Genomic DNA, 24,939 nt, shown 5'->3' with positions numbered 1-24,939 from the left:
AAGTGTACCTGCCTCGATTCCTAGCGAGCCGCAGACGAGGCGAACATTCACTTACGGAGAGCCTCCAACATCCTAGCGCACCATTACCACCTCCTAGCAGGCGGTGTGAAGAGGGAAGATTTACGCACATCGTAGTGTCGAGTTGGTCGTAGTTGTCATGGCTGTTCTTAAAAGTGGCGCAACATTCTCGGTTATAGGTACGATCTTTTATATTTCTTTCAGTTCATTCTTGATTTGAGTGAGATCATGCATACCCGCCCTCCTTCTGTGAGATGTTGATATATTGACTGTGAGGCCCCATAGTGACCAACACCGACGACTTTATTTGGCGCATGTTCAGGGCTCGCCGTGCCAAGGAGCTACGCTTTGGCCCGCTTTCTGAGTCTCAAGTCTTGAACTGTAAGACAACCATCATTAGAGCTTCTAGAATTAACTATGGCCGTCAGGGGTAGGATTTGATCACGTCGCAGGGTCTGTGGAAATGCACGTTACACCTCTCCTATATGGTGCTTCGCAGGTCCATGTGCATGCATCTGTTATTTTGTCCGATTCCGTTCGCATGCTTCGTCTGATCGACGAAAATGTATGTCTCAATTCAATTCAGCCGTGGCTTTTACTTATCGATTCATCATGCTTCTTTTTCAGTCCATTGGTCTAGGTTTCGCACCAAACTTTCTGCTAGCCAAGCTCACTCGCGATCTTGAAAAGCGTACTGATCTTTCGGATCTTTCGACCTATCCTCCATCAAGCGGATCACCAGCGGAGGTGAAGCAGTGGTCTCGAAGACCGCACAAACCTTCGTTGCTACCATGAAAAAGCTTAGCAAGAACCCCTCCGCAGTGTCTTTCATAGTCTCTGCTGGATTTGGAATGACAGAAACTTGGTATGAACCTTTATACAACATTGTTACATCTGAGCTGACCAGTCTTGCGGTGGTGGCTGCATTTTTGTTCCAGTCGATATTTTTACAACCAAACCTGCTCGCGAGTTCCTTGACCTTGGACGTCCCGTTATTGGTTGCGAAATGCGCATCGTTGACCCTGTCGATGGCACTACTCCGCGCGCAGATGGCGAGAGCGGCGAGCTTCAGGTTCGCGGACCGATGGTTTTTGTATGCTACTACAAAAACCCTGAGGCTACATCTTCCAGCTTTATCGAGGGTGGCTGGTACCACACTGGTGATGTAGGCATCATCGAAGGTGGCTCTATGCACCTTATCGGTCGCATCAAGGACACTGTCATCATCCATGGTGTCACATATAGTATCCCTGAGCTTGAAACCCATCTCCAGACTTTGGAAGGCGTCACGCACTCCTTCCTTGCTGCTACTCCATACCGTATTCCCGGCCAGGAAACCGAAGGGTTCGTCATTTTCTACTCGCCATCTTTCGACCTCGATGGAGCAGACACACCCATCACGCACCGTGCTTTACGCGATATCTACGTCAAGATGATCACCCAGCCACCTCAAATGATCGTTCCCATTCCTGTGAAGCAGATGGAGAAGACAACCCTGGGGAAACTCTCCCGGTCTCGCCTCCTCATCCTCCTTCAGAAAGGTGGGCTGGCGAAGCATATCGCCCGCGCTGACGAGCTTCTTAGCGAAGCACGCGGCGCTTCCTTTGTAGCACCCTCCACGAAAACGGAAAAGTATCTTGCCAGGATGTATGCAGGTATCCTCAACCTCGCAGACAACGAAGTACCGACGAGTACCAAAGCCTCAAAGCTTGACGCCACTAACATTATGACGCTACTGGAATCAATATCATGTCACGCCCCACTGTACATATTTTCCACGCCGTTAGTGACTTTGCATCCAACTTTATTTTGCCGACGTTAACCATTTCCTAAACAGGTATCAAATTGTTCAAGCGACTTGATCGCTTGTGCTAGCGTGATTTACTAGTTCCCAGTATTCTTTTTAGGCAACTAGGACCGGTCTTGGCCAACATATAAAATGTGAGCGGGCTCGGGTTAGTTTTATTCCTCACTCTCATTTTATCTTCATCCCTCAGGGACTGTTCCAGTCGTTCGCTAACCTATTCGAGTTCCTGCCGTTATGTCGCATGTCGAGGGCCAGCAGGACGAGGACGACACGTCGTACATCGACGGCGAAGGCAGCACATCGCACGCTGAGAATCAGCAGGACCAACCCAACACTCAGCCGCAACAATCTCAAGCAGTAGCGGCACATGTACAAGCTTTGCAGAGACGGAAAATCGCTCAATTGGAGGAGAAGCTGGAGGCCCTGGAGTCGGGCCGCGCAGTCAAGCAAAGGTGTGGCTGCTATTGCACGTAGTATTCAGTTGCATTGCTCACCATCTATTAGGCAAACAATCTGGTATGTTGCTAAAGGAAGAGCAATCAGGCGTGTTGTCGCCCTTTTTGATAGTATCGAGGACCTCGTCGCCGAAAACGACAGAAGATATGAGATCGAAGACCAGGAGACTACCATCGAGTAAGTATTTCGCTCTTGGATCGGGTATATTACTCATTAACGTGGTTACGTAGACAAGATCAACTTCAAATAGGTTATACTACCCTAGCCAAAACGCTGCCGTGGTTCTACAAGAAGGGTTCAGAGATGGAGTACGAGGAGTACATGCACATGTTAAAGATGGTTGGTTTAATGATATTAATGGTTGTGTCACGGCTGAGTCTTTCTCTAGCTTCGACAGGGGGCTGATGGCGCTCGAGGAGATGACACCTCGAAACTGAAGACTCTCGTTTCAGAATGGATCAATCGTGAATTTAAACCGGATTCCCCCGTTGACCACGACGATAAGCATTCCCGTGGATTCACCCATGACGTGTGTGGCAGGTTACTCTGTCCGGCAGAGCTTGACTGGAATAACCCAGAGTAAGTAGTGGCTTCGGTATCCTGAGAGACAACGCTCACAGTTCACCAGAGTAAGGGCAGGAATCCGAAATCGCTCAGATGGGTATATCGTCACAGATCTATCATTTCCCACTTACTTGTATGATAAGTACACTTCCAATCCCGACGATCTTGAGGAGGGCCTTTTCAAGGGCAAGATTCTCATTCAGGTTAGTCGCACTGGAGCAGCCTGACAGCAAACTGACTAGTGTTTCAGGCCTACAAGGCTGTGTTCACGTCTCCTTCCTCAGCAAAAGACGTCGAAGGCGACGGCGACGGCACGGATGTCATCAGCAACAACCGACGGGCTAAGAAGTCGTTATCTGGAATCAAGGTCAAAAAACACATAGCACAGATCATCCATTTGGAGAAAGTCACTCCTCGCTCGCTCGCATATATCACATGTCAAGTAAGTCGTATTGTTCAGTCTATTTTATGATGTATCTTCACTATATACTCGCAGGTGCGATTCGCACTTTCTTCAATTACCTCTTGGCGGTCCATGGATGGCGACTTCGACTACCAACAATTTTGGCGGACCATCGTTGACTTTTTCGAAAGGGCCCCTGGTCGAGAAGCGCAGCGCAGGGTGGAGAAACTTCTCGAATGGTGGACTAGGTGCGTAACTTTCCCTCCAAACCAAGCCTTGCTAGAATTTCGTTTTCAGAAAAGTATTTGGGAGGAATCGCCGAGGCGAACTTAGCGACGTGATGAAGGCCAATATGTCTGTCAATGCTCTCGCAAGGCAGAGAGCACAACGCGATGACACTGCATTTGATTCACCCTAGATATTACTGTGTTCTGTATTATATCTATTGTTTGCCAATTAATGCGATGGTTTAATGATGAATCTAATATTGTACGCAACTGAATAATTAGAATGATCTCTAGGGCCCAACTCATTGAAGCTCTGTTTCTAGATTCGCCTACCTGTGTTTCTGATGTGGAATTGAATACCCTAATGAATAATACATGAGAAGGTAGAATAGAGATACCCCTTTACCAAATAGTAACAGCGGCATTGCATTGGGGGGGCTGAATCACCGAGGTCCCAAATACAAGCGTGAAGATTTCTTCCTAAAGGGCGAAAAGAAATGCAGAGCGCTGATGCATGGCAGAATATATAACATTGCTCCAAAATACACGTGTAAAGATATCCTCCTCAAGCGCGAAAAGACGCGCAGGGTGATGATGTATGGTGAAATATATAAGGTTCAAGCTTACCCTGCAGATCCGGCTACCTGACTTTAATGGGCTGGATCCAAAAAATATAGCGCGATCATGAAGATATCTGTATTTCTATTCTTCATGTCAATCTTAGAATAAAAAGCACAGACTGTGAGATGAGCGCAATTGAAAGAAATATTTGTTACAGTCACTACGTGAGCCCCCAGCTACTCGACCAGCCCTCTGCCACCCCGCACGGCAACGATACGATAACCGGGCCTTTAGGCCTTGATGATAGATGATGAATAAGAAGAGAAGTCCGGAAGATGCCGGATTAGGTAAGCGATCTGGATCGCTTACATGATATGACGACATAGGTCTAGAAGACCTATTTATGTTATCAAAATAGAAGGCAAGCCTCGTATTGCCTCATGTACTGATAGAAGCCTGCCTCATGCATGGTATCTCTGACTCGATAGATAAGCAGATTAGAACCCAGCTTCAAGCTGAGCTTAGATACGATAGAGTAGCCTTATATAAGGTCGAGGATTAAAGTAGATGTTCCTTACTTTAATCCTACTGGGTTTTCCCTCGAAACCTTTGTCTTGCTAAAGCTACCTGCTTGACATCAGATCCGTACCTTCAGAAGGACTTGAGACCCCTTCTGCCTGTAAACCGCTATCATCGTTCACCTCCGTGAACGTACGCAACTCCTGCTCTTCTGTGGGAGCCGACCTTGGACTCTCAGCACGTGGTATCACTGTCGTGATCGTCGCTGTTAGATCATCCCAGTTCGCACGCGACTTACCGTCGTAACAATATTCAATTCAAACTCCCACCGATAAATTCTTGAAAGTTGACATTCAACGAACCATCCTAGGAAATCTAGAGCAGATAGCGTCAAAATTCAAAGTAGCACATATTTATGCTTTCGCTCACTCAGTAAACACACCATTGGTTTTCACAAGTACAGTGGCATCTGTTAGTCATCAGATAAAAGTAGAATGTCGTGTACAAGCTCAAAGCAAGACCTATGTTAGTTCTCACGCACTTGATAGACACGTTCCGCTGTTCTGAGGAAATCTAACTTCTCGGGACGCAGTCGCAAGCGGTGTGCTATTGTTAGCCATTTTGGAAATCTAGAGCAGATAGCGTCAAAATTCAAAGTAGTACATACTTGTGCTTTTGCTCACTCAGTAAACACATTGTTGGTTTTCGCAAGTACATTGCATCTGCTAGTCATTAGATAAAAGTAGAACGTTGTATACGAACTCAAAGCAAGACTTATGTTGGTTCTCACGCACTTGATAGACACGTTTCACTGTTCTGAGCAAATCTAACTTCCCGGGACGCAGTCGCAAGCAGTATACTATCGTCAACCATTAGCTACACAAAGAAGGTCGCCTTGAGACTTGAGGCATGATACAAATTGATTATTGGCCGCTTGTCGGGCTGCCACGAAAAGGTATAGCTTATTCACACGCATTCCAAATTGATACATTGCTGACAAACATCGCAAACGTCATATTTGATGCGTTCAAAGTCGAAGCATGAAGGAGTTTTTTGTGGTCACGCGCTCGAGTGAATATCTCGTAGTTTGAGAGGATATGGGCATTCGTGTTTACATGTAAATTTGGTATCAAAGCGGTGTTAAAACCAATCTTGATTCATGTAGAACAACCGGTAGCTGTTGTTCCACCTTCCCTTCAAAGTCGAAGCCATAAAGGATTTTTTGGTGGTCACGCGCTCGAATGAATATCTCGTAGTTGAGAGGATATGGCATTCGTGTTTACATTTGAATTTGGTATCAAAGTGGTGTTAAAATCAATTTTGATTCATGTAGATCAACCAGTAGCTGTTGTTCCACCTTCCCTTTGACTTTCAGTTTGAGCGATGATGCGACCTCTTCCTGATCTTGAAGTTTTATAGTGAAATCATGTAAAACTCCTTTCCTATACAAGAGCAAATATGATAATGTGATGCTCGATAACAGAATTATGTTGATTGTTCTGATTATGTACTATATATTGCGATATATCGCCTTCTACTTTCCTCACCAATTCACTGATGTAGCGATGAACATTGAACAGATCTTAGTAGTTTCTTCTGCACGTTGCCACGGGGCAAGTTCCAAGAAACGGCAATTGCCGTCAAGACCTCTGCCCATGACACCTACTGACTCCGAAAGTGACTTACCGCCCAGCCTGAGTGAGGACGAATTGATCTACTCCAAGAGTCCAAATGCAATCCAGACGCGCTTTTTTGAAAACCCAAAATCTTCTCTCTCTACCCACTTGGAGAGAACTTCGTGTTCTTTTGACACGAGTGACTCTTGGTTGATAATAATGCCCGCCATGATATGTGTAAGATTTGGATTTGTTATTATTCATCGACGTCCATCAGAAGGTATCTTACTTTTCCAAATTTCTGGTCCTGGCTTACTGTATATGCCTAGATGTTTCATCCAGTCATCGGCCAAAGAAGCTTGGCGCAGATCATGCACGAGGGCATCCTAAGCCATGAGGCATTACGTTTGCGTTCCCTTGTGCCTCTTATAACCTTTTGCTTTCAATCCCCACCCACAGACCGTCCAACTTCAGAGTTCTTACTAAACTTGCACCATATATCGTGAATCAAGCTCAAGGCTACTTCACATGTCTGTCGCCTCAGAATCCTCCCAGACTGATGTCTTGGAATATATTATCACCCACATATGTTGTCCCATCAAATTACCGCAGCGCAGCGATTATACTCTCGACAATGACCGCGCCCTCCTTGATGTCGTGCTAGGGTCGGCTCGCAAATTTGTGAGTTCGTTGCCCGACCATGATCAGGAGCAGTGGGCTCCTTTATTGAAGATGCTGGAGAGTCTTGCTGTCACAATGACTTCTTCTTCCCTGATTGGGGAAGTTGTTGAGTTGCAAATAAAATCCATGGAAGCAGGAGGTATGCATATAGTATTGGCGCTGGCAAACATTGACACATCACAAAATTTCTTTGTAGATGTTCTCGCATATCTGATTCGGGAACAAAATGCTGCTGTAGTGCTTCGCAGGCTCGACACGGAAACCATCTTTGAATCCTTCGAAGTTTCACCACCGGCATCTGCTGTCATGGAGGCAAAAGGGAAGCTCTTGTGTTCGTATCCGGGACCTGCGATCACCATATCAAACTTAGTGGTGGATAACCCTACATTTCCCCCCGAGCTGGTGAACTTTCTTTCGCACATGAGCTCTGATGGATTAGATCCCGCAGTCCTCCAAGGAGAGACTGCAAATCCTCACTATATCACCCGACTTCTTACTGATATCCTCTGCGCATTTGGCGAGCCGGCTAACATCCCTCGTATTCGAAAACGTATAGGCGATGATGTGTTACAGTCTAACGCCAAGCTCCCTTGGCGAAGGTCATCCCTCTGGCTTGTCATCAGGGTTGTATTGCAGACATCTCTCGAGCGCACAAGCCTTGGACGAAACAGTTACAAGGCTTTCATGGCTTCTCTCATGACCGACCTTGTGTCCAAAGCGCTTGAGGGGGATATCTCGAATGATCTACTTTACTCCATGTCCATTAAAGTCAGTCGTCGCTTGGTCAAGCTCCAGGCCGAAGACGAATTCTTAGCAATCGGGATGCACAAAGCTACAGAAGATATCAAAGACCGACTGGAGCTGCGCTGGAAGAATGTTCAGGAGGTTCAGACGGCTTCTCCTCATTGGGATGCCTCGGAGATACATAACATCAGAGACACCAGACTCTCTTTGACCGAAAGCAAGGAGTACATCATCTCTATCCTCCATCCTACCCACGTCCAACCTCCTGTGCAAGAATTTCAACCTCATCATCGCCCACGAGGCACTATCAAGGACTTCCTTGGTCCTGACGCCAATTTCTTCGAGAGCGCTTATACCGACGACCCCTTCGTAGCACTTTCGGATTTCGAATATGCCATTGAGCAGGACATTGATGGCTGGGTGAATCGTGTCATGAGCCTGGATGGTGTTGACATCGACGCCGCTTGCATGGCCATTCAAGCGCGAGCTAGAAGTTATTCCACCAGAGCACAACCGTCCTATTCCGGAAATCCTGAAAATATATCCATCATGCTCCTCACACTGTTCGAACTCTGGGTCGCACTTGATAAACTGGTTGTTAAGTCAATCCCTCTCCTCCTGGAGTACTCTCCGGAGGTCCCACTTGCCATATTCAATCGCCTTCTCCTTCACAAAGCTGCCGCCATAGAGCGACTCAGAGTTCTTCAATGCTATGTTGCCAGGCGTCGCACCCCCAATGCGCTCTCGGTCTTCTCGGATGGGGCAGAAATGCACACGTTCGCAGTTCGCTACTATCACCAATCCAAGGAGCTGCAGTCATTCAAGCAGCGCATTACAAATGATGCAGATACAGAGCGTAAAAAACGAACCGCAGACCTTCATAACAAAAGCGACAGATTCCGGTGTCTCACAGATGAAATCAACGCCATATCGTGCGACTACTACACACACTGGCGAGGTTGGGTTCAACATGACGGTGATTGCCGTCGGTGCAAGAAGCAAAGTGAGAGGGATAACCTTGCTGTTGAAGTCCATGAATGGCCGCTTCCTGAGTCTGTCTGTGATGCAGCGGTAGTGGTATTTGAGCTTGCTTCCCCGGTCGCTTTCAAGATGTGGCGATCTTTCACCTTCCACTTTCTTTACCACATATGCACCCCAACTTCACAACAGGCTCAAAGTGCGAGGCAGTACATCCTGCTCGCACATTATGCGCCGCTCTCGGGTTATTACACAGAGCATCCCGGTCAATGTATTACACTGGCCTCCATGAACGAGCCCCCCCGGACCTCTCGCAAATCCCTTCCATGTACTGAAAGCGACATCTTCGTCGACAATATTAACCAGCTGCGTTTCATTCTTTACGATACGACTAGTGGTGTTTGGGCCTCCAATTCTTCTCGACAGACTGACATATCCAACATTTGCACCCACAAGCTGCCGAACGGTCCGTATCATGGACTACAATATTACCTGTCGGGTACGGAGCACACCTCCAATGAGGTCTTGGCCAACCAGGCCTCATGTCATGCTGAGTTGACGCTTCATGAATTCATCGCTTTTGGGGGCCTTCGTAGTGGCAGCCTTTTGCAATGGATCAACATTCTTCGTGAATTACGAGCACGCACCCTCACATTTCGCGATCCTGCGGTCCACTTGCTACTACTCCAGGCTAGTTGGCAGGTAGGAAAGCTTTCAGCCGACGGGTCTAGGGCATGGCACAACGAACTGAAAACCTCAGAATTCGGACACGCCCTTATTGATGAGCTCCAAAGCTTGAAAGTAAGCGTAGAAGCGAATTGGCTGGAGGGCACAACAATGTCGACAATCTCCGTGCTGGCATCCCGCCTTCTTTCATCAGCAGAGGATTCCAGGGTCATCGATGAATTACACACGTTACTGCGAGCTGTCCGAAATACAACTTTCAAATGGGTGCAAGAGCTATCCGAATCTGATGATCAAGACGAAACGTCTACTCGCAAACATCGAGCGCGTGTTCGTGACATGGCAGCAATTTGTCTCAGCACTTATGATGTTGGTCCGAACAACATCGCAGCACTCCTCGAATCACCACAAGACTTGGAGATCCTAGCGTACTGCTCTGTTACAGTGAGGGATAACGTGCCTCTGGATCTTCACTCTCTCCCGATAATTTCAAGGTTACTTCTTGAACGCAACCGTCGGCTGTCACACTTCTTAGAGGCCTATTTCCGACACTATGTGGAAGACGACCAAGAAGGTCTTGATTGGGCAATGGAGCATATTTGGCCTGCATACCAGCGCCACACGCGCTGGGAAGTACTTGAATCCCCAAACTCTCGGTGGCTTAGATGTGAAACAGCGCCTCTTGACGATCCATCCCGCCAAATCATCCATCTTGATATGTTGACGGCAAGCTTATTGGTTGACGGCAAGCCATTAACCAGGCTGCCAGATTGCTTTTTGCGGCATCCTAGCTACATCGCCCTCTTCGGCCATGTGAGTTTTCCGCCTTGCTAGTTAGCCAGACGTCTCATATTACCGAGTAGCAAGTGTTTGATGTTTTTCCCACTAAGATCCCCGGCGTGGAATTTATTGCCAAGGCCGTTGTGCATCGCTTCAAAGTGAGTTGGTATTGTCCAACTTGAAGGACAAGAGCCAAGCTTAGTCGTCCTTTTGCAGATATTTTTTGGGATGCGCAACGGGGACATTGTCATTCAGTCGCAACGTGAGAATGAAGACCTCCTTGAGCTGGTACCTCCGGGGAATCTTAAGCTGGACATCCCGGTACTACTGGTCAAAGATCACGTGCATTGGCTCAACCTACGCACTTGCGCAATCGAATTTCGTCCAATGGAGAGACTGTGGGAGCCTTCTGACGACAACTGGGTGTTGCAATTCACAGAGGATGATGGGCAGTCGGTCGCTCGGCAGGGCCAGACAACTCTGTTTGACATTCGGAGTCACACCTTCAGCATGATAGCAAACACGCTGAGCCCACTTGAAAACTCCCAATACCTAATCGTCACTTGCAGCATGGATGTAGTCAAGGTTGATCTCCCTCGGTTTGGACTCTCTTTCTTTATAGACAAAGACGGAGAATTGCATTCACGGAACCAGAGAGGCATGGTTGTCGATAAAAATCAATCCACTGGTACAATGCTTGGACTTGTGAACCAGCTCGTTTTACGCCCAAAAGATCGACAAACTTACAGCGATCGCCGTGTCATCATTCCCCAAGGGGATGTAGTAGTGGAGCCCAGCGGTCACCACATCCAGGTCACCATCCATATCGATCCTAATCATGCTCGCCTTCCCTACCACTGTTACACCATTGACACGGAATTCTGCCGCTTGACGGGAAATGTTGGTCTCACGAATAAACTTTACAAGGTGTACTTGCACGCCGTGTGCAGTGCCCATGTTCCAGATCCGTTGACTCGACGCACTGGTTTGGAGGAAGCCATGTATTTGCTGCAATCTGCTGCATGTTTTTCCTTCATGAAGCTGGACCCATTCGAATGCAAGCTTCTAGCTTGGATAGGTTCCTTGACCGTTGATCGGACATGGTCCGTTGCCGGCAGGAGGTCACAGGACGTCCACTGGCAAAGTGGCCTATCATCTTATGTCCAAAGTTGCGCATTCTACCATGCTGCCAGGGACATAGTCCAATATGCACAGAGGCTGCAGGTGCTCAGCGAAACACCGGTTCCAGTTTGTCCAGAATTTCCAGCACGCGACGAGTCCCTCCTGGAACGCGCTTCTCAGCGGTCCGCTTTCCTTTACTCCCATGATCCAGTCAATTCTTTCTATCCCAGAAAATCGTCGAGCAGTGAATATACTTCCAGGGATGTTTACTGGTGTTCAACCAATGATCAAAATGCGTTTGATTGTGCACGCATGGTGTGCAACTGGAGGATCACGCTTGAGCCTCGCCAAGCGCTCTATGACGTCTTCGTTCAATGGAGAGAAATTTCTGGGAGAACAGACAATTTACTATCCCTTCGATACGACGGAGAGTGGTTGAAGCCTGACTTGGCTAAGATATGGATGACCGTCTACCAACTTTGCTGTGACGCAGACCGGGAGAATCACACATTCCAACTCGCTTTCACGTTGCCAGCCATGGCTTATTCCTCTCCGGACAATATGAAATTTGCCACAACCATGCTCGCGTTTGCGGTTATTCCTGAGTTCCGTGCAATCTACTCCCCCATATATAACATATACGACCTTTCTTTGGGGATCAAACCCCTTGAACAGGATCTCTGCTACCATATCTCTTCCCATACCACCTTCCACAACAGTCCCGAGGCGTCGTGGTCTAGCTACAATGGCGAGTCATCCCACGACTTTAATATTCGGCAACAAAGACACTTCCAATCTGAGTGTCTACGTGAACAGCAGGCGACGATCAGTATCCTTCTTGATTGTTGGCCTTGCGCTTCCGTCCCTGCAAATGCTCTGCAGTGTCTAAGCCAATCCCGATACAACAAGCTCGCCCTTAGCACCGTCCTTGAAACGCAATACTCGAACTGCTATCGCAACCGGTGTCTGAAGGTATATCTGGATCATGTGCAGACTGTGCTTGTTGAAGTGGGGCGGACTTCCATGCTCTCCATCAAGCAATCGTACACATTCACCCCGAGCAATTCAGATGTTATATCAGTCACCACCGCCGTTCTCACTGAAGATTTGTTCAGAAAGCCTCCGCCAGTCATCAAATTACTACCTGACCCTCTCAAACAGAGTGGCGCTTTACTAAGCAACAGATCCTCTGGCAGTGGGCTTGATTCATCTCCATTAGAAGATGTCATCTCCGGGTTTTCACGACGCCGATTGGACCAGTTCGGTGTCCGCTATGCCAACGATCTAGAAGACAGCAGAATCGATCTAGAGAACGAACAATCACTCGTTGTACTGGACCCAACCCGCTGGACAGTCAACATGTTGCAACATCATCATGTGTGGTGCAATAGGCTCTATAATAATGCTTTTCGCAGATTGGAAGAGCATCTAGCTCCCGTGGGTTTGGCGGAGGAGAGTTTATTCAATTCTGGGCAATGGCCGCGCATTACCATTACATTTCTTCTCGGTCTCCTCGCCTCTACGTCAAAAACACCTCTCTGTGACTCATGGAAAGCTCCTTTGACCAGCTTCGTCCATATTCTTCTTCGACTACAAAGATCACAACGACTTCTGAAGTTAAAGCTGGCAGCTGGTGGGGACGATGGAGAATTTCTGAAGGAGCTGATGAACGACGGTCACCTAGGAGTGGATGATACACAGACATATCTGGACTGGCTTCTAATCCAGGTATTCGATGGTTGATAACGATTGATATAATTGATCACTAACGGTACTAGGCAGAGAATCGATTTCTTATCCGTCCCATTCAAGCTAGCGTTGCGATGGAGATGATTTCCCCAAGCTCAGGCAACAATACCGCCCTGCAGCTTCATATGGGGGAAGGAAAATCCTCCGTGATCGTACCTGTTTGTTGTGCTGCACTGGCAGATTGCAGCAATCTTGTACGGGTCGTTGTGCTAAAGCCTTTGGTCGTTCAGATGTTCCAGTTGCTCGTGGAACGGATCGGCGGCCTCACCAACAGGCGAATTTTCTACCTGCCATTCTCGCGTTCGTTGCACATTACTTCTAATCATGCAAGCATCATCCAGTCACTATTTGAAGAGTGCAGAGCCATTGGCGGTATCCTTGTCACCCAACCAGACCATATCCTCTCTTTCAAGTTGATGACTGTGGAGCAACAGCTTCCGGCGCCCACAAATGCGGTTGGGCAATCCTCAGCAGAGCTGGCCGTGCCCCTGCTGAATACTCAGCGGTGGCTTGATAAGCACACTCGTGACATACTGGACGAGAGTGATGAACTGCTGCATGTCCGCTTCCAACTCGTCTACACTATGGGCGACCAACAACACTTGGAAGGTTATCCTGATCGATGGACCACAACACAACAGGTGATGACCCTTGTGGCAAAACACGCTCGCCCCCTTCACCAAGAATTTCCTTTTGGAGTAGAGTTCCAGCCAGGTGTTATCGGAACCTTCCCACTCAGAGTCCTGGACACTTGCGCAGCCGAAAGATTGATCAAACTGGTTTGTGACGACATTCTTGACAGTAACCTTCCAAATTTTGCATTCGGACATGTGCCACGTCATATGAAAGACTCCATCCGTGAGTATCTTACCCTCTCGACTATTGGCCCACAGCTTCTTCACAATGTCCGGAACTATTGCGCTGGGTCCAGTCTGTGGAATGGACTACTGCTCATTCGAGGACTCCTCGCACACGGTATACTGATATACACGCTGAAGGACCGGCGATGGCGCGTAGATTACGGCCTGGATCCTCAACGCACAATGCTTGCCGTGCCTTACCGTGCCAAGGATGTTCCCTCATCTCGGGCAGAATTTGGACATCCAGATATTGCAGTCGCACTCACATGTCTTTCATACTACTACGAAGGCCTCAGTGAGAAACAGGTCGCCTCCTGCTTCCGCCAGCTACTCAAGCAAGACAATCCCGCATTGGAATATGAGACGTGGATAAAGGGGTTGTCTTCAGATTCGCTTCCAGACAACCTGAAAACCCTCAGTGGAATCAATGCGGAGTCTACTGAACAGTTCACCAGTTGTTTGGTACCTCTCTTCGGGCGGAACAAGGCCGTCATAGACTTCTTTTTGGCTCAGCTCGTCTTTCCAAAGGAAGCCAAGGAGTTTCCACACAAGTTATCTTGCTCTGCCTGGGATCTCGCGGAGCGAAAGTTTTCCGGGTTGCCTACCACAGGCTTCAGTGGAACAAACGACTTTCGCTACTTGCTACCCGCCACCATGGCGCAGCATTCACTAGACCACCAGCGCGGTACAAACGCCAGAGTCCTGAGTTACCTTTTGCAGCAAGAGAATGATCATTACGATCCGCTAGCTTCTGGTGGAAGCGCTAGAGAACTTCTTAATGTCATCACGAAGAAGTCGCCTGAAATACGTGTCTTGCTCGACGTGGGTGCGCAAGTACTTGACCTGCAGAATGACGAGGTGGCGAAGATATGGCTGGAGATTAATCAAGATGCCCAAGCGGCAATCTATTTCAACAGGCACGATGAGCTTGTGGTGCGCACTCGGGATCATGTTGTAGAACTATTCTCCGCATCTTCCTTTGCTCAGCAAGTGGATCAATGTGTATTGTATCTGGACGATGAACACACCAGAGGAACAGACGTGAAGTTGCCTAGGGGATTTCGTGCAGCTGTCACATTAGGGCCAAAGGTCACCAAGGATCGCCTTGTCCAAGGTGAGGACCCAATGTATCTGTTCATCATGGCGTTCAATAACATATTACCAGGTTGCATGCGTATGAGAAAGCTTGGCCACGGTCACTCAGTCATGTTCTTCGCACCTCCAGACATAGATCGCAGCATACGAGCCGTGAATAACAAGAGCAATGGAAATGTTCATGTGTCGGATATCCTCGTGTGGGCGATGACTGAAACGTGCTCAGACATCGAACATCGCGCTTCACAATGGCTTCAGCATGGAGCAGATTTCCAATCTCGCCACAGTGCATGGTCATCGTTCTTATCCGAAAATATTGAACCCGCCGAACTCGCCCGTTCGTGGCTACAGCCAGAGGCCAAGAAATTAGAAGAGCTATACGCTCCAGCTCTTACGGACGCATCTACTTCACAGGCGTCGCTAGACGAAGATCTTCTGGAGAGATGCAGGATCCTCGGGTTGCTAGGCATTTCGCCTGACGACCGCTTAGACGAAGAGCAAGAGAGAGAAGTGCTACATGAGGTTGAGCGCGAGAGCGAGGTGGAGAGACCACCACCAGTGTCGGCTGCTACCCATAGCATTGACGAGGACGTCAGGTCCTTCATCCGAACAGGCACCATTCCGGATGGATCTCATGTGTTCACTGCTGTTTTCGACACCCTCGCTACAACTTCTGCTGCTTCCTCAGGGCGCCAGCCGTGGTCACGGGACGTGTTTGCCTCGAGGGATTTTACCACAACCGTTCTGACGGAAGAAAAAACGGACAACTACACACGCCCAGTCAACTGGATTCTTTCAAGTACAGCATCCCGCGCGCAGGTGCTAGTCATTGTCAGCCCCTTCGAGGCCAACATTTTATTACCTGACATTCGAGCAAGTAAGCAAGTTCATTTGCACATCTATACACCTCGCGTCACCAAGATGATGAAATCATGCGACGACTTGCGTCTTTACATCACCCCATCAATTTCTGCGCGATGGATTCCAGACGACACCCTCATCCGTCAGCTCAACGTCTTTGCTGGACAACTGTACTTTCCTCAACAGCGCGCGTACCTGAAATTGTGTCGCCTCTTGGGGCTTTACACTGCAGATCTCAAATATCAGGGTGTCACTGAGATTCAAAGTGATGGATTTATCAAACTGGAGCATCGGCCTCGTGCTGAGGATTCCCTCAACACCTTCCAACAATCGCCTGTCCCCATGTTGAAAGCACTTTTTGGTATCCGCCGCAAGGGAATGGGGTATTTGCCTACGCACATCGGGAAGCTATTGAATGCTCGATATTTGACGAGCGAGGACTTCCAAGAGAGAGCTTGATCGGTAAGTTACAGTTCTTCTGTATGCAAATGCTCATTGACGCACGCGCAGCCACCCCATAGTAGTACTCAGCATGAACTTTTTTTTCGCATCGATTATCTTGCAGGTCTTCCAAATTACATGACTTTCATCACTGCATCATATTTCCTTCAGATTTTGTATAGTATTCGGCTGAAAAGTTAACATTGATCTAAGTACGAGCATACCAATATTATGTCAAGCTGTATTATCAGGGAGTAGCCCTCCATCTTTATCACGAATACTTTGGTGCCATGGAGAGATTGCACAAGACGAGACTGGCGATAATCTATTTGAGCTGCTTCAACTAAAAAGGCGCCGGCAATCCTAGAATGAAACTTACCTGGGGCCTCCTTTCGCATCACACTTCCCACCCTCGTTTTCGATCCCCTTCATCATCTTTTGCTCCCGCCTCACTTTTTAATCACAGGTGAAGTATCTTTGCGTTGCGGTACGGGCGGACAAAATGCTCACCACGTCTCCTTTGAAGTTATTGAAAGTCTGGTGCCCGCCACATATCGTGGATCTATCTCCAGAATCTTCACTTCCATCAGTGAATTCATGAGTCCGTGATATTGTACCCGTGATAACTACAGAAAGAAATAATTATGTTTCTGCCATATATCACCATTCATACGCCGATAAATTTGACTTATTGATATATAGGTATATACATCTACAAATTTAGAGTACCTTCAAGCACTCATGACAAGGGTACAACACAGCAACATGACGGCCAACAGGGGATCGTGTTGAATTTGGGTCCACTATGTTAGCCATGCTCACTTGTCATAATTTCAATTTTCAATAAAAAGCTATTCATGACTTTATGATGAAAAGCAGCACTAGCCTTGGTCATCAAATATATATGAACATTACAAGTCATGACTACGTTGTGACATTACACCATCATAACCTGGAAGGGATAGCAGGGTAATTGTGTCGAGGTTGTCGAGCGTTCACATTTTCCCTTATCATGTCTCGAATTACAAGGCTATATAAGGCATTATCGTAGCAAATAACTTTAGCATTGATCTTCGAGATTAAGGTAGCGTAGAGTTGGCAAAACGAATGTTGCATTGTAGCATCACAGCCTGTAAGGGAAGATATGTGACTCCCAGTGAAAACCCACTATGGCGTGGCACGATGAGAACGGGCGTGATATGTTTTTTTTCTCACCTATGCAAAAAATCAGAGACAAACATACGACGTCGGTAGGCATCACATATATTGCATGATGGGGCACGATCTCCTCCGATGGGATAAGTTTTTCGTTTGATTTTCAGATATAGTCTTATCACAACATATCATGTAGTGCAGTAGAAACCATGATTTGATAAACGACGTGCTACGACAATATCACGGCGGCATAAAAGCAGGTGCGCGGGAACAATACAGTACTAGCGGCATATATAATCTATTCAGCCTCCAGGCTTGATCCCTCGCTTCCATCTTCGACATCTGGAAGTAGAACGTGAAGGTGGTCATCAGGGCAGAATCGACGAATATCTTACCGTCTACGAAATCATTTCTGTCATACATTTGCTTCCTCAGTTGTTCTGGCTGTATTTCAACCTCGTCATCCTCGTCATCGCATGGAGGATTTGCGATGATCCGTTTTCTAAAGGATATCGACTTTGCGCATATTCCAGTGGTGTGAGGCCGCCTGACATTGCCCTAGGGAGAGCCGCCTGACATTGCCCTAGGGAGAGCGCTCAGCACTTCGTTTGACTGAGACGCGAAGAACGCACCGTTTGCACTCTGCGCCACAACATACTAGTTCTTGAACAATTTCAAAACGATCCTGATCCTCTTCCATCTCCTTTAAAGCGATATGAAGTGGTGTATCGCCATTCTTGTTGCGGAGGTCAAGGTCGACAGCCCCGCCACAGAGAGCCACTACATCAGCCGGATGTCCTTGACGTGGTAGTCAAGCCAGAAAGTGATGGCCGTAGCACCGTCAGCGTCCGATAAGAGCACTATCACACTATCAACGTGGGATAAGCAGGCCAAAAGACGAGAAAACGCACAGGACATAGGTTGAATGTTGAGGACAGCCTTATGAGTGACGGGCGCTTGAACCATTGGTTGAGTTCGGCGGAATTTGAAGCGTGAGGCACTGCGCCGAAAAAGGCAATCGACCTCGTCGATAACATCCATCTGCTACGTCGTATATAAAACGTCAAATTATAATCGAAAACGCTTACTTTTTACGATGGCACCTCAGGATGAGGTGAGTAGTCCATCGTGACATCCAATCAGACGCGCTGACTCTTCGAATGGCGTATCAGCGCTTCTGCAGCATCGATCGTGCAAGGAAGATCGCTAAGGAGAGGGAGAGGGAGAAGGAGGCAAAGAGGGAGAGGGAGAGGGAGGCAAAGAGGGAGAGGAAAAGGGATAGGAAAAGGGAGAGGGCGAGGGAGAGGGAGAGGGCGAACATCTCACGGTCAGCACAGACATTTCGTATCGTGTCGAGGTGGCGGCGTGGGCTGTTGAAAGTTCTGGGATTCGGGAGAGGGCGATTAGATTGACGGTGTAGGAAAAGCGATATGTCAGAGTCATGGATGCGCACTCGGAGAATAGTATTGCGTAGACTGCCCGAAAGCTCAATCGTAGACAATACAAATCAAAGGCGAAAACTTACCTAGCAAAATCACCTGTGTTGTCTGCAGGAATCGTGTGGTCAGATTCTCCTTCTGACTGGACTAAGAGCCGGACTCTGTCGTCGTCCTGTTGTGCGTGGGCATCCAATAGTTCTGTGACAGTCAGGAAACTGTTGCACACAAATCATAGTCATCTATGTAAGAACATTAGCCGTCTTGCACAAAAGAAATGTCTCTATGACCCTCACCGCACTCGCAACCTATACAGCGGTGAAGGACACCGCCGATAGTCGGCAATTGTCCCATCGCCGCAAAGCTCGAAATATTCAACGCAGCAAGAACTGTCCATGAACAAAAATTAGGATGCTTTTCAAGTTCAGGTTCATCAACGAGCTGACCATTTAATACTACAGTTTCATGCGTTGCGTCCACATAAAGGCTGTCTCCAAGGGGGAAAGTGACAGCGTAATGAAGTGTCGCATTAGTGGAACTATTGTGCGTTCAATCGGTGTTTGAGTGAGACGAGACACAAGCTCTCGCACATAGCCAATTCCTTGTGCCCTGGCTATAGGTGAGCCCCAAGCTACACTGTACCTATATATATTTTTCAATCAAACTTCAATTCGGGGCGGCAAGTGAAGGAGAGAACGCACCAATAGTGAACATTAGAATATCAGTGGAGATAATCAACGCATGCGTGCAAATGCCGCTTACGGGAATCAATATGCAGGTCCGAAAGATGCAGAACTTTCATCAGTTGGCCACTGGGCTGCTTGGGAGGGGGAAGAGGATTTGGCTTCGGCTTTGCAAACCAGCCAGTGAGGATGAGAGTCGTTGTCATAGGTGCTGAACATAAGCCAAGAAATTCGGAGCAAATCGACTGGGAAACATCATGAGCAGTATTCTTCCGTTTCAGCAACTGATTCCACCTGTCCGTCATATCCTCCGACATCAGCAAAAGATGCAACTTGAGTAAGGATCGGTCCCAACACGAGAGGTCCATAATTTTTCTCGCAAGAGGACGAATAATCGAAGTACTCGCAAAGCGTCAAAGCGAGATTAGTCCCTTGTTCAGGAGCCGCAAAAGCAAGAAATTTGGCCACTTCTAGGGAAGCCTGGCACCGTGCACATGATGTAGTGAACATCGGGTTTACTGCAATTGACTTGATCTGCGCTACAGCTTGTTGAAGAAGTTGTTGAGAGGACGCCTGGGGTGGAAGTGGGTGAGGATCCACGGTGTCATTCTGTCAAAGCCGGAGGGTCAAAACGATGAAACCGACGCGGCACACATCGGGAATGCAAGTTACCTGAGGAATGTTTTGCGGGTCTGTCAGGGAAAATGGAAAGATTTCATGCTGAAGAGCGAGTTAGTTTCAGTTACGTAGCAGTTACAGTAGAGAATTACTGTGACGGGATCTGAAATGACTGGCTGTGGCTGCGCAGAGGTGGCCGTTGGATTATTGTAGTAATTAGGGTAGAGAGAAGTTGGGAACACTCCTGGGACCGCATATGAAGAGGGAACAGTACTGGTAGTAGCACTATTCTGGACCGCTAAGGCAGATCTGGTTAAGATCAGCGGCGTGCAAACTGTATAGAAGAGGTTTCTTACGAATAATCAAAGCCTTCCCACCCTTCTCCGTGAAGAGTTCGCAGGACTTGGAATAACCAAGAGCGACCGTCTCGTAGGCACACAATTCTTGCATGGCATAAACATCTCGGACATCCAATTCAAACCCATCAACATATCGTTGCAAACAAGGGACGGTATCCCTGAGATACACTGCATTCCATGCATCAGTAAGTGGTGCGCCGCGGTAGCCGATATTTGGAATGTCATTATTGGGGCAAAATCGATAAGGGGCGAGAGTATTGTTGATCTGACATGCTCATATTATCAATCGAGTATCTTAGAGTAGTTCAAATGACTTACACCTTTGGCTCCAATCATGATCTCTTGTTGGTACTGACCCTCCAGAGGGTAACAAAAAAATCCAAGAGCAAAGTTATGCGCAGAGTCCAGCATCCGGGTTCTTCATATGTCATCTTCAGAATGTGTATTATCGACCCTTGAAATACTTACTGGCAGTCTGTTCTGAACACGGGCAAGGAATTCGTTTCGCTGAAATTCTGAATGGCATGGTCAAATTGAAGAATAAAGCAGGGAAACACAAAAAAATTGCCTTCAGAAGAAACCCGTAAAATCCCTGCAGTTGTGATTGGGTCATTCCGCATTCTTGGTGCAAGGTTATTTGGGGTAGGAATAGTAGGGGGAGATGATCTGATGCACTCGTCAGAAGTTAGGTAAAGTAATGATAGGTATGACTTACCGGAGAGTATCCAGAAATTCCCTGCCGCAAGCACAGGATACCCAGAGTGCGCTCGCGAGAACGTAAAATTGGAGGAACGCGTACACAACTAGCACTGAAGATATGCCGTGACGAACGCCATGAACTCCGAGTGATTTGTATCCTCGAAGGGGTTCAAGCCAGACATCAAAACTAGTGGATATCTCTGATCTTCAGTAAGAGATCCTCATGAGTGGTGACATACGATAGCCATATGCCAAAAACCGAGCACCAACAAGCACACATGGCACAATGTCACTGAGATTCTACGCAGAAGGTATGTGAAAACTCACAAGCGGACATGCTATACACCAAATGAATTCGACAAGTTCTTGCGTCTTGTGCGTTTCGACTCGGAAAAGGCATCTACAGCTGGACGACCAGGACTACACCATCAACCGAACTTCTGGGTGGATGTTTTGATCCGATTCAGAACTGTGGGAAGCTATGATGGCCGCACGAGAGCTTGCCGGTGGGCCAACTAATGCTGTCGTTCGTATCAATTTTTGGACTTGGAAGACTCACTCCACTCTCCCGGCTGATGCTGGAGTCAGTGTGCTGATGGTGGTGGGAACGGGAATGAGAACGGGAACGGGATGTAGTAATGGGAACGGGAATGGGATGGAATGGGGATGCGGCGCATAATGTGCGAGCAGGATGTACTGCATTGCACTTTCAGTCCGTTGTGAAGTTGGGGTGCATATGTCCTACATTCCGTGTGGTTCCCTCCCGCATTACTCTTCCCTAACCTTCGTCCACTGGAATCCGAGGCCGTGTCTAATCTGCCGGAGTTTGGTTCAGCGAGAAATTGGAGTGCCCTCGAATGTATAACTCGTGACTGAATTATTTATATCGCATTGTTTTCTCCATTCCTGAAACGTCCATCCGCGCGTGTTCCAAACGCTCCTTGTCAGTCCGCCAGACTTTGACGAAGGCGGAACAGCTGAGGATCTGCAGGGGCTTGTTTGTTTTGTGGGCTCGGTCTGGGGCTGATTAACTTTGCAGACGAGACGCGGACCATAAAAGATTGGCCTGTCCAATATCGTCTAGTAACACGCTGAATCCTCTACTCCCTTTGCCGGACACGTGGTACAAGACCACGACATCATCCAGGAGATGACAAAGCCTGCGTGCCCAAATCTTAGAAAGATACAAAGGTCAGATCGCAATTCTACATCAAAAAATATGACACTCACTTCCTGCCAAATGGCACTCCGAACGCCAAACTTAAGAGAGAGTACATTAGCTATAAATGACACACTTCAGTCGATCATCCGGAAATGAGTAAAACACCATACGGAGACAAAGAAGTAGAGAGTGACCGGCCATAGCAGGCGGATAAGGATGAGAGGTCGCAACCTCAAACGCTTCTCAAAGCCTGATTCAACGCGAGCCGCCAGAAGTTGGTTCTAACCATCACACCATATTAATGAACATTGTCCGGAACCATCGTGAATGTCGTACCGTCAACACGAACTAGATGTGAGAGAATTAGACATATCCCTATCAACTTTTAAAGTCGTGAACGTACCGCCAAAATCAGGAGGTAGATGAGTCCAACATAGTCTACCGCAGACGCCCTATATAACCAATCAACTTGAGGTGACAAATACCCCAAACCAAAGTGCGTACACAGGGACATTAAACGGTCTTATATCATTGATGGTGAAGGCCAATGGTTGAATTACCAGTGGTGCTCACGTTCGGAACCTTCAGACCATATAGGAAGACGTAAACTGAAACCATCCACGACGAGATTGCAGGCGTGTTTCCTGCAGCACTGCATGATGCTTCTGCACGTTTCGGATAAAGTCAAATATAACGTCCTGTGCACGATATTATCATACATCTGAGACACAGAGTTATTCACATCCGGAGGGGACATATACGCGGGAGCCTCTAGGTTAAACGGATCGTGTATGGGATCGGAGGAAGGGTATGTTCATTGGTTCAGAGTAACTGTGGCACAGATGATATATCGTCATCAAGCGCCAGATTGCCTGCAGATGAGGAACTAAAATTTTCGTAGAACTGCGGGTTGGCAACTTCCTAACTATGGTCTTGGGTATATACATATGACTACCTGTTGGCTTAGATCAGTTCAGGCACCGGCCACGAAATTTGAATTGAACGGACGACTGACCCTTATGAGGTTTGGGGTCGAATTTCTTGCTGAATGACTGCTAAACGCCTTAGTTGAAGGGTCGACGATATATTTTTAATCTCGAGAGAATGAGGTGCGGTGATTGTCTGTCGATGAAAACACATTTCCAAATGAGTGCAGGAAGTGGAAGCTGATATCGCACCTGTAGTGTCCTTGTCTAAAACGCATGCCCATCGCCGAGAGGTAACAGCTCATCAAAAGCCTGGAGGCGTCGCAGAGATACCATTGACAGACAGGACAAATGTTGAAGTCTGGAAAACGGGCATAATACACGGCAGTCGGTAGACGAGGCTGGTCTTGAGAGAGACGATTGGAATTCTTGGTAAGCCTGAGTGTTTATCAGTAGTAGATATAACTCGATGTTTAGCCTGAAGCAGCTGTCAACAGAAAAATCTGCAGCCATCAAGTGCGGATGCATGACGATGAGGTGTGGCAGATGTCTCCATTCCAAGTCTTCCCCAGACGGCAGTATTGCCATTGCCGCAATCGCCTTCGACGTCCTTTGCTGAGGAACATCATAATGACTTGGAGGTGTTCACAAATTTGTGACAACCCTACAGAAATGTTGTTGCGCACTGTGTTGGTTCAATCGCTCAAGTCATCCATGTGATCGATAACAAACGGAGCAAACAAGGTAATACACTTGCAAACGAAAAAGCTGACTCAACTGTCACTGTTGTCCGTCCCAATTCATAACCGACTCCGACTCTGGCCCTGATGCGCCTGGGTTACTCAGATCAGAAGAACTGGTGAACAAATTAGAATACTTTTTGACATATACTAATATATAATCCGTAACCACAAGCCCATCGACATGATTCTGTTATCGATTGTACCTTGTAACACCAGTTCGTGGTCGGGAAAAGACCCTCGCATCACTCAAACTCAAATTCTAAGGGCAGGTGGAGCAAGCGCTGATGTCAGATTTGAACAAGCAAATTTAATGGGTTTTAACCGCCATGTTCGAATCGCGCGCCATGATGTCGAAACTAGGCATGAAAGCGAGCATCATCCAAAAACCGACAATGTATTCACCAATCAACGATGATACACAAAATATCACAGTCGAGCCAAGCGAAACAAGGCTCTCCTCCACTGACGTAGGGGTCGGGGAGGGTGGTTCTAGTGCTGAAACTGCGGTATGTTGGAGATGCAACTAGTGACCTAGTGACTGGAAGGATAAGTTTCGAAAAAGTTCAGAAAGATAATTCATCAAACTCGTCAGCCTCATCCTCGTCCCCTTCATCCCCGGCGCCACCATCCTGTTCCTCATCAGTAAACTCATCATCGTACCATTCATCACCCTCGCCATCGCTGCTTTCGCCATCCTCATGAAATCCATCCAAGCTGTCGCCATCAGAACCGTCGCCATCGTCCAAATCTTGCCCGCCAGGTATGATATCCATGACATTGTCTGGGGTCACCGAATCAGAGCCAAGACAGTCTCTGGAGATCCTCCGCAGCATAGTTGAATGACTGATACCGAGGTGAGTGTAGCGCATAAACATATCCCGATCGACAAATCTGGTTCAGAAGTTTGAGGATTAATGTGTCAGGGAAGATATATTCGCACTTACATTCCAACATAATGCTCTTCCCAATCATCTAGCTGCCCCCCAGGACGT

At 47.6% G+C, this 24,939-nt stretch overlaps 5 protein-coding genes across 5 annotated transcripts; 3 read left to right on the top strand and 2 right to left on the bottom strand.

Annotated features, from left to right (window-relative positions):
* Nucleotides 1-341: 341 nt before the first annotated feature.
* Nucleotides 342-1,731, top strand: F5891DRAFT_1176262 (uncharacterized protein; the record flags this gene model as incomplete). Its single annotated transcript, XM_041365758.1, has 5 exons — nt 342-399; nt 447-583; nt 646-883; nt 934-1,650; nt 1,674-1,731. The coding sequence occupies exons 3-5, from the start codon at nt 810-812 to the stop codon at nt 1,729-1,731; spliced, it is 849 nt and encodes a 282-aa protein (XP_041219561.1). The 5' UTR covers nt 342-399; nt 447-583; nt 646-809.
* A 328-nt stretch (nt 1,732-2,059) lies between these two features.
* On the top strand, nt 2,060-3,666 carry F5891DRAFT_1256813 (uncharacterized protein; the record flags this gene model as incomplete). Its single annotated transcript, XM_041370033.1, has 8 exons — nt 2,060-2,277; nt 2,330-2,458; nt 2,512-2,620; nt 2,670-2,860; nt 2,910-3,048; nt 3,096-3,287; nt 3,342-3,496; nt 3,546-3,666. The coding sequence occupies 8 exons, from the start codon at nt 2,060-2,062 to the stop codon at nt 3,664-3,666; spliced, it is 1,254 nt and encodes a 417-aa protein (XP_041219560.1).
* Nucleotides 3,667-6,592: 2,926 nt separating this feature from the next.
* F5891DRAFT_1256811 (uncharacterized protein) lies at nt 6,593-16,169 on the top strand (the record flags this gene model as incomplete). Its single annotated transcript, XM_041370032.1, has 6 exons — nt 6,593-6,991; nt 7,049-10,071; nt 10,122-10,196; nt 10,255-12,888; nt 12,939-14,883; nt 14,935-16,169. Coding segments are annotated over exons 1-6 (9,204 nt in total), but the record flags the coding sequence as incomplete, so codon positions are not given.
* Nucleotides 16,170-17,619: 1,450 nt separating this feature from the next.
* F5891DRAFT_985428 (uncharacterized protein) lies at nt 17,620-18,239 on the bottom strand (the record flags this gene model as incomplete). The annotated part of the gene is made up of 4 exons (XM_041377589.1): nt 17,620-17,663; nt 17,717-17,823; nt 17,954-18,101; nt 18,233-18,239. The coding sequence occupies 4 exons, from the start codon at nt 18,237-18,239 to the stop codon at nt 17,620-17,622; spliced, it is 306 nt and encodes a 101-aa protein (XP_041219558.1).
* A 2,104-nt stretch (nt 18,240-20,343) lies between these two features.
* On the bottom strand, nt 20,344-20,837 carry F5891DRAFT_962210 (uncharacterized protein; the record flags this gene model as incomplete). The annotated part of the gene is made up of 2 exons (XM_041375886.1): nt 20,344-20,682; nt 20,736-20,837. Coding segments are annotated over 2 exons (441 nt in total), but the record flags the coding sequence as incomplete, so codon positions are not given.
* Between the last annotated feature and the right edge of the window lie 4,102 nt (nt 20,838-24,939).

This window comes from Suillus fuscotomentosus, assembly GCF_016647785.1.
Source record: "Suillus fuscotomentosus strain FC203 chromosome Unknown F5891scaffold_87, whole genome shotgun sequence".
In the NCBI taxonomy this organism is placed as follows: Eukaryota; Fungi; Basidiomycota; class Agaricomycetes; order Boletales; family Suillaceae; genus Suillus; species Suillus fuscotomentosus.
Note: the sequence above shows the minus strand (reverse complement) of the source record. Positions and strands in the feature narration are given on the sequence as shown.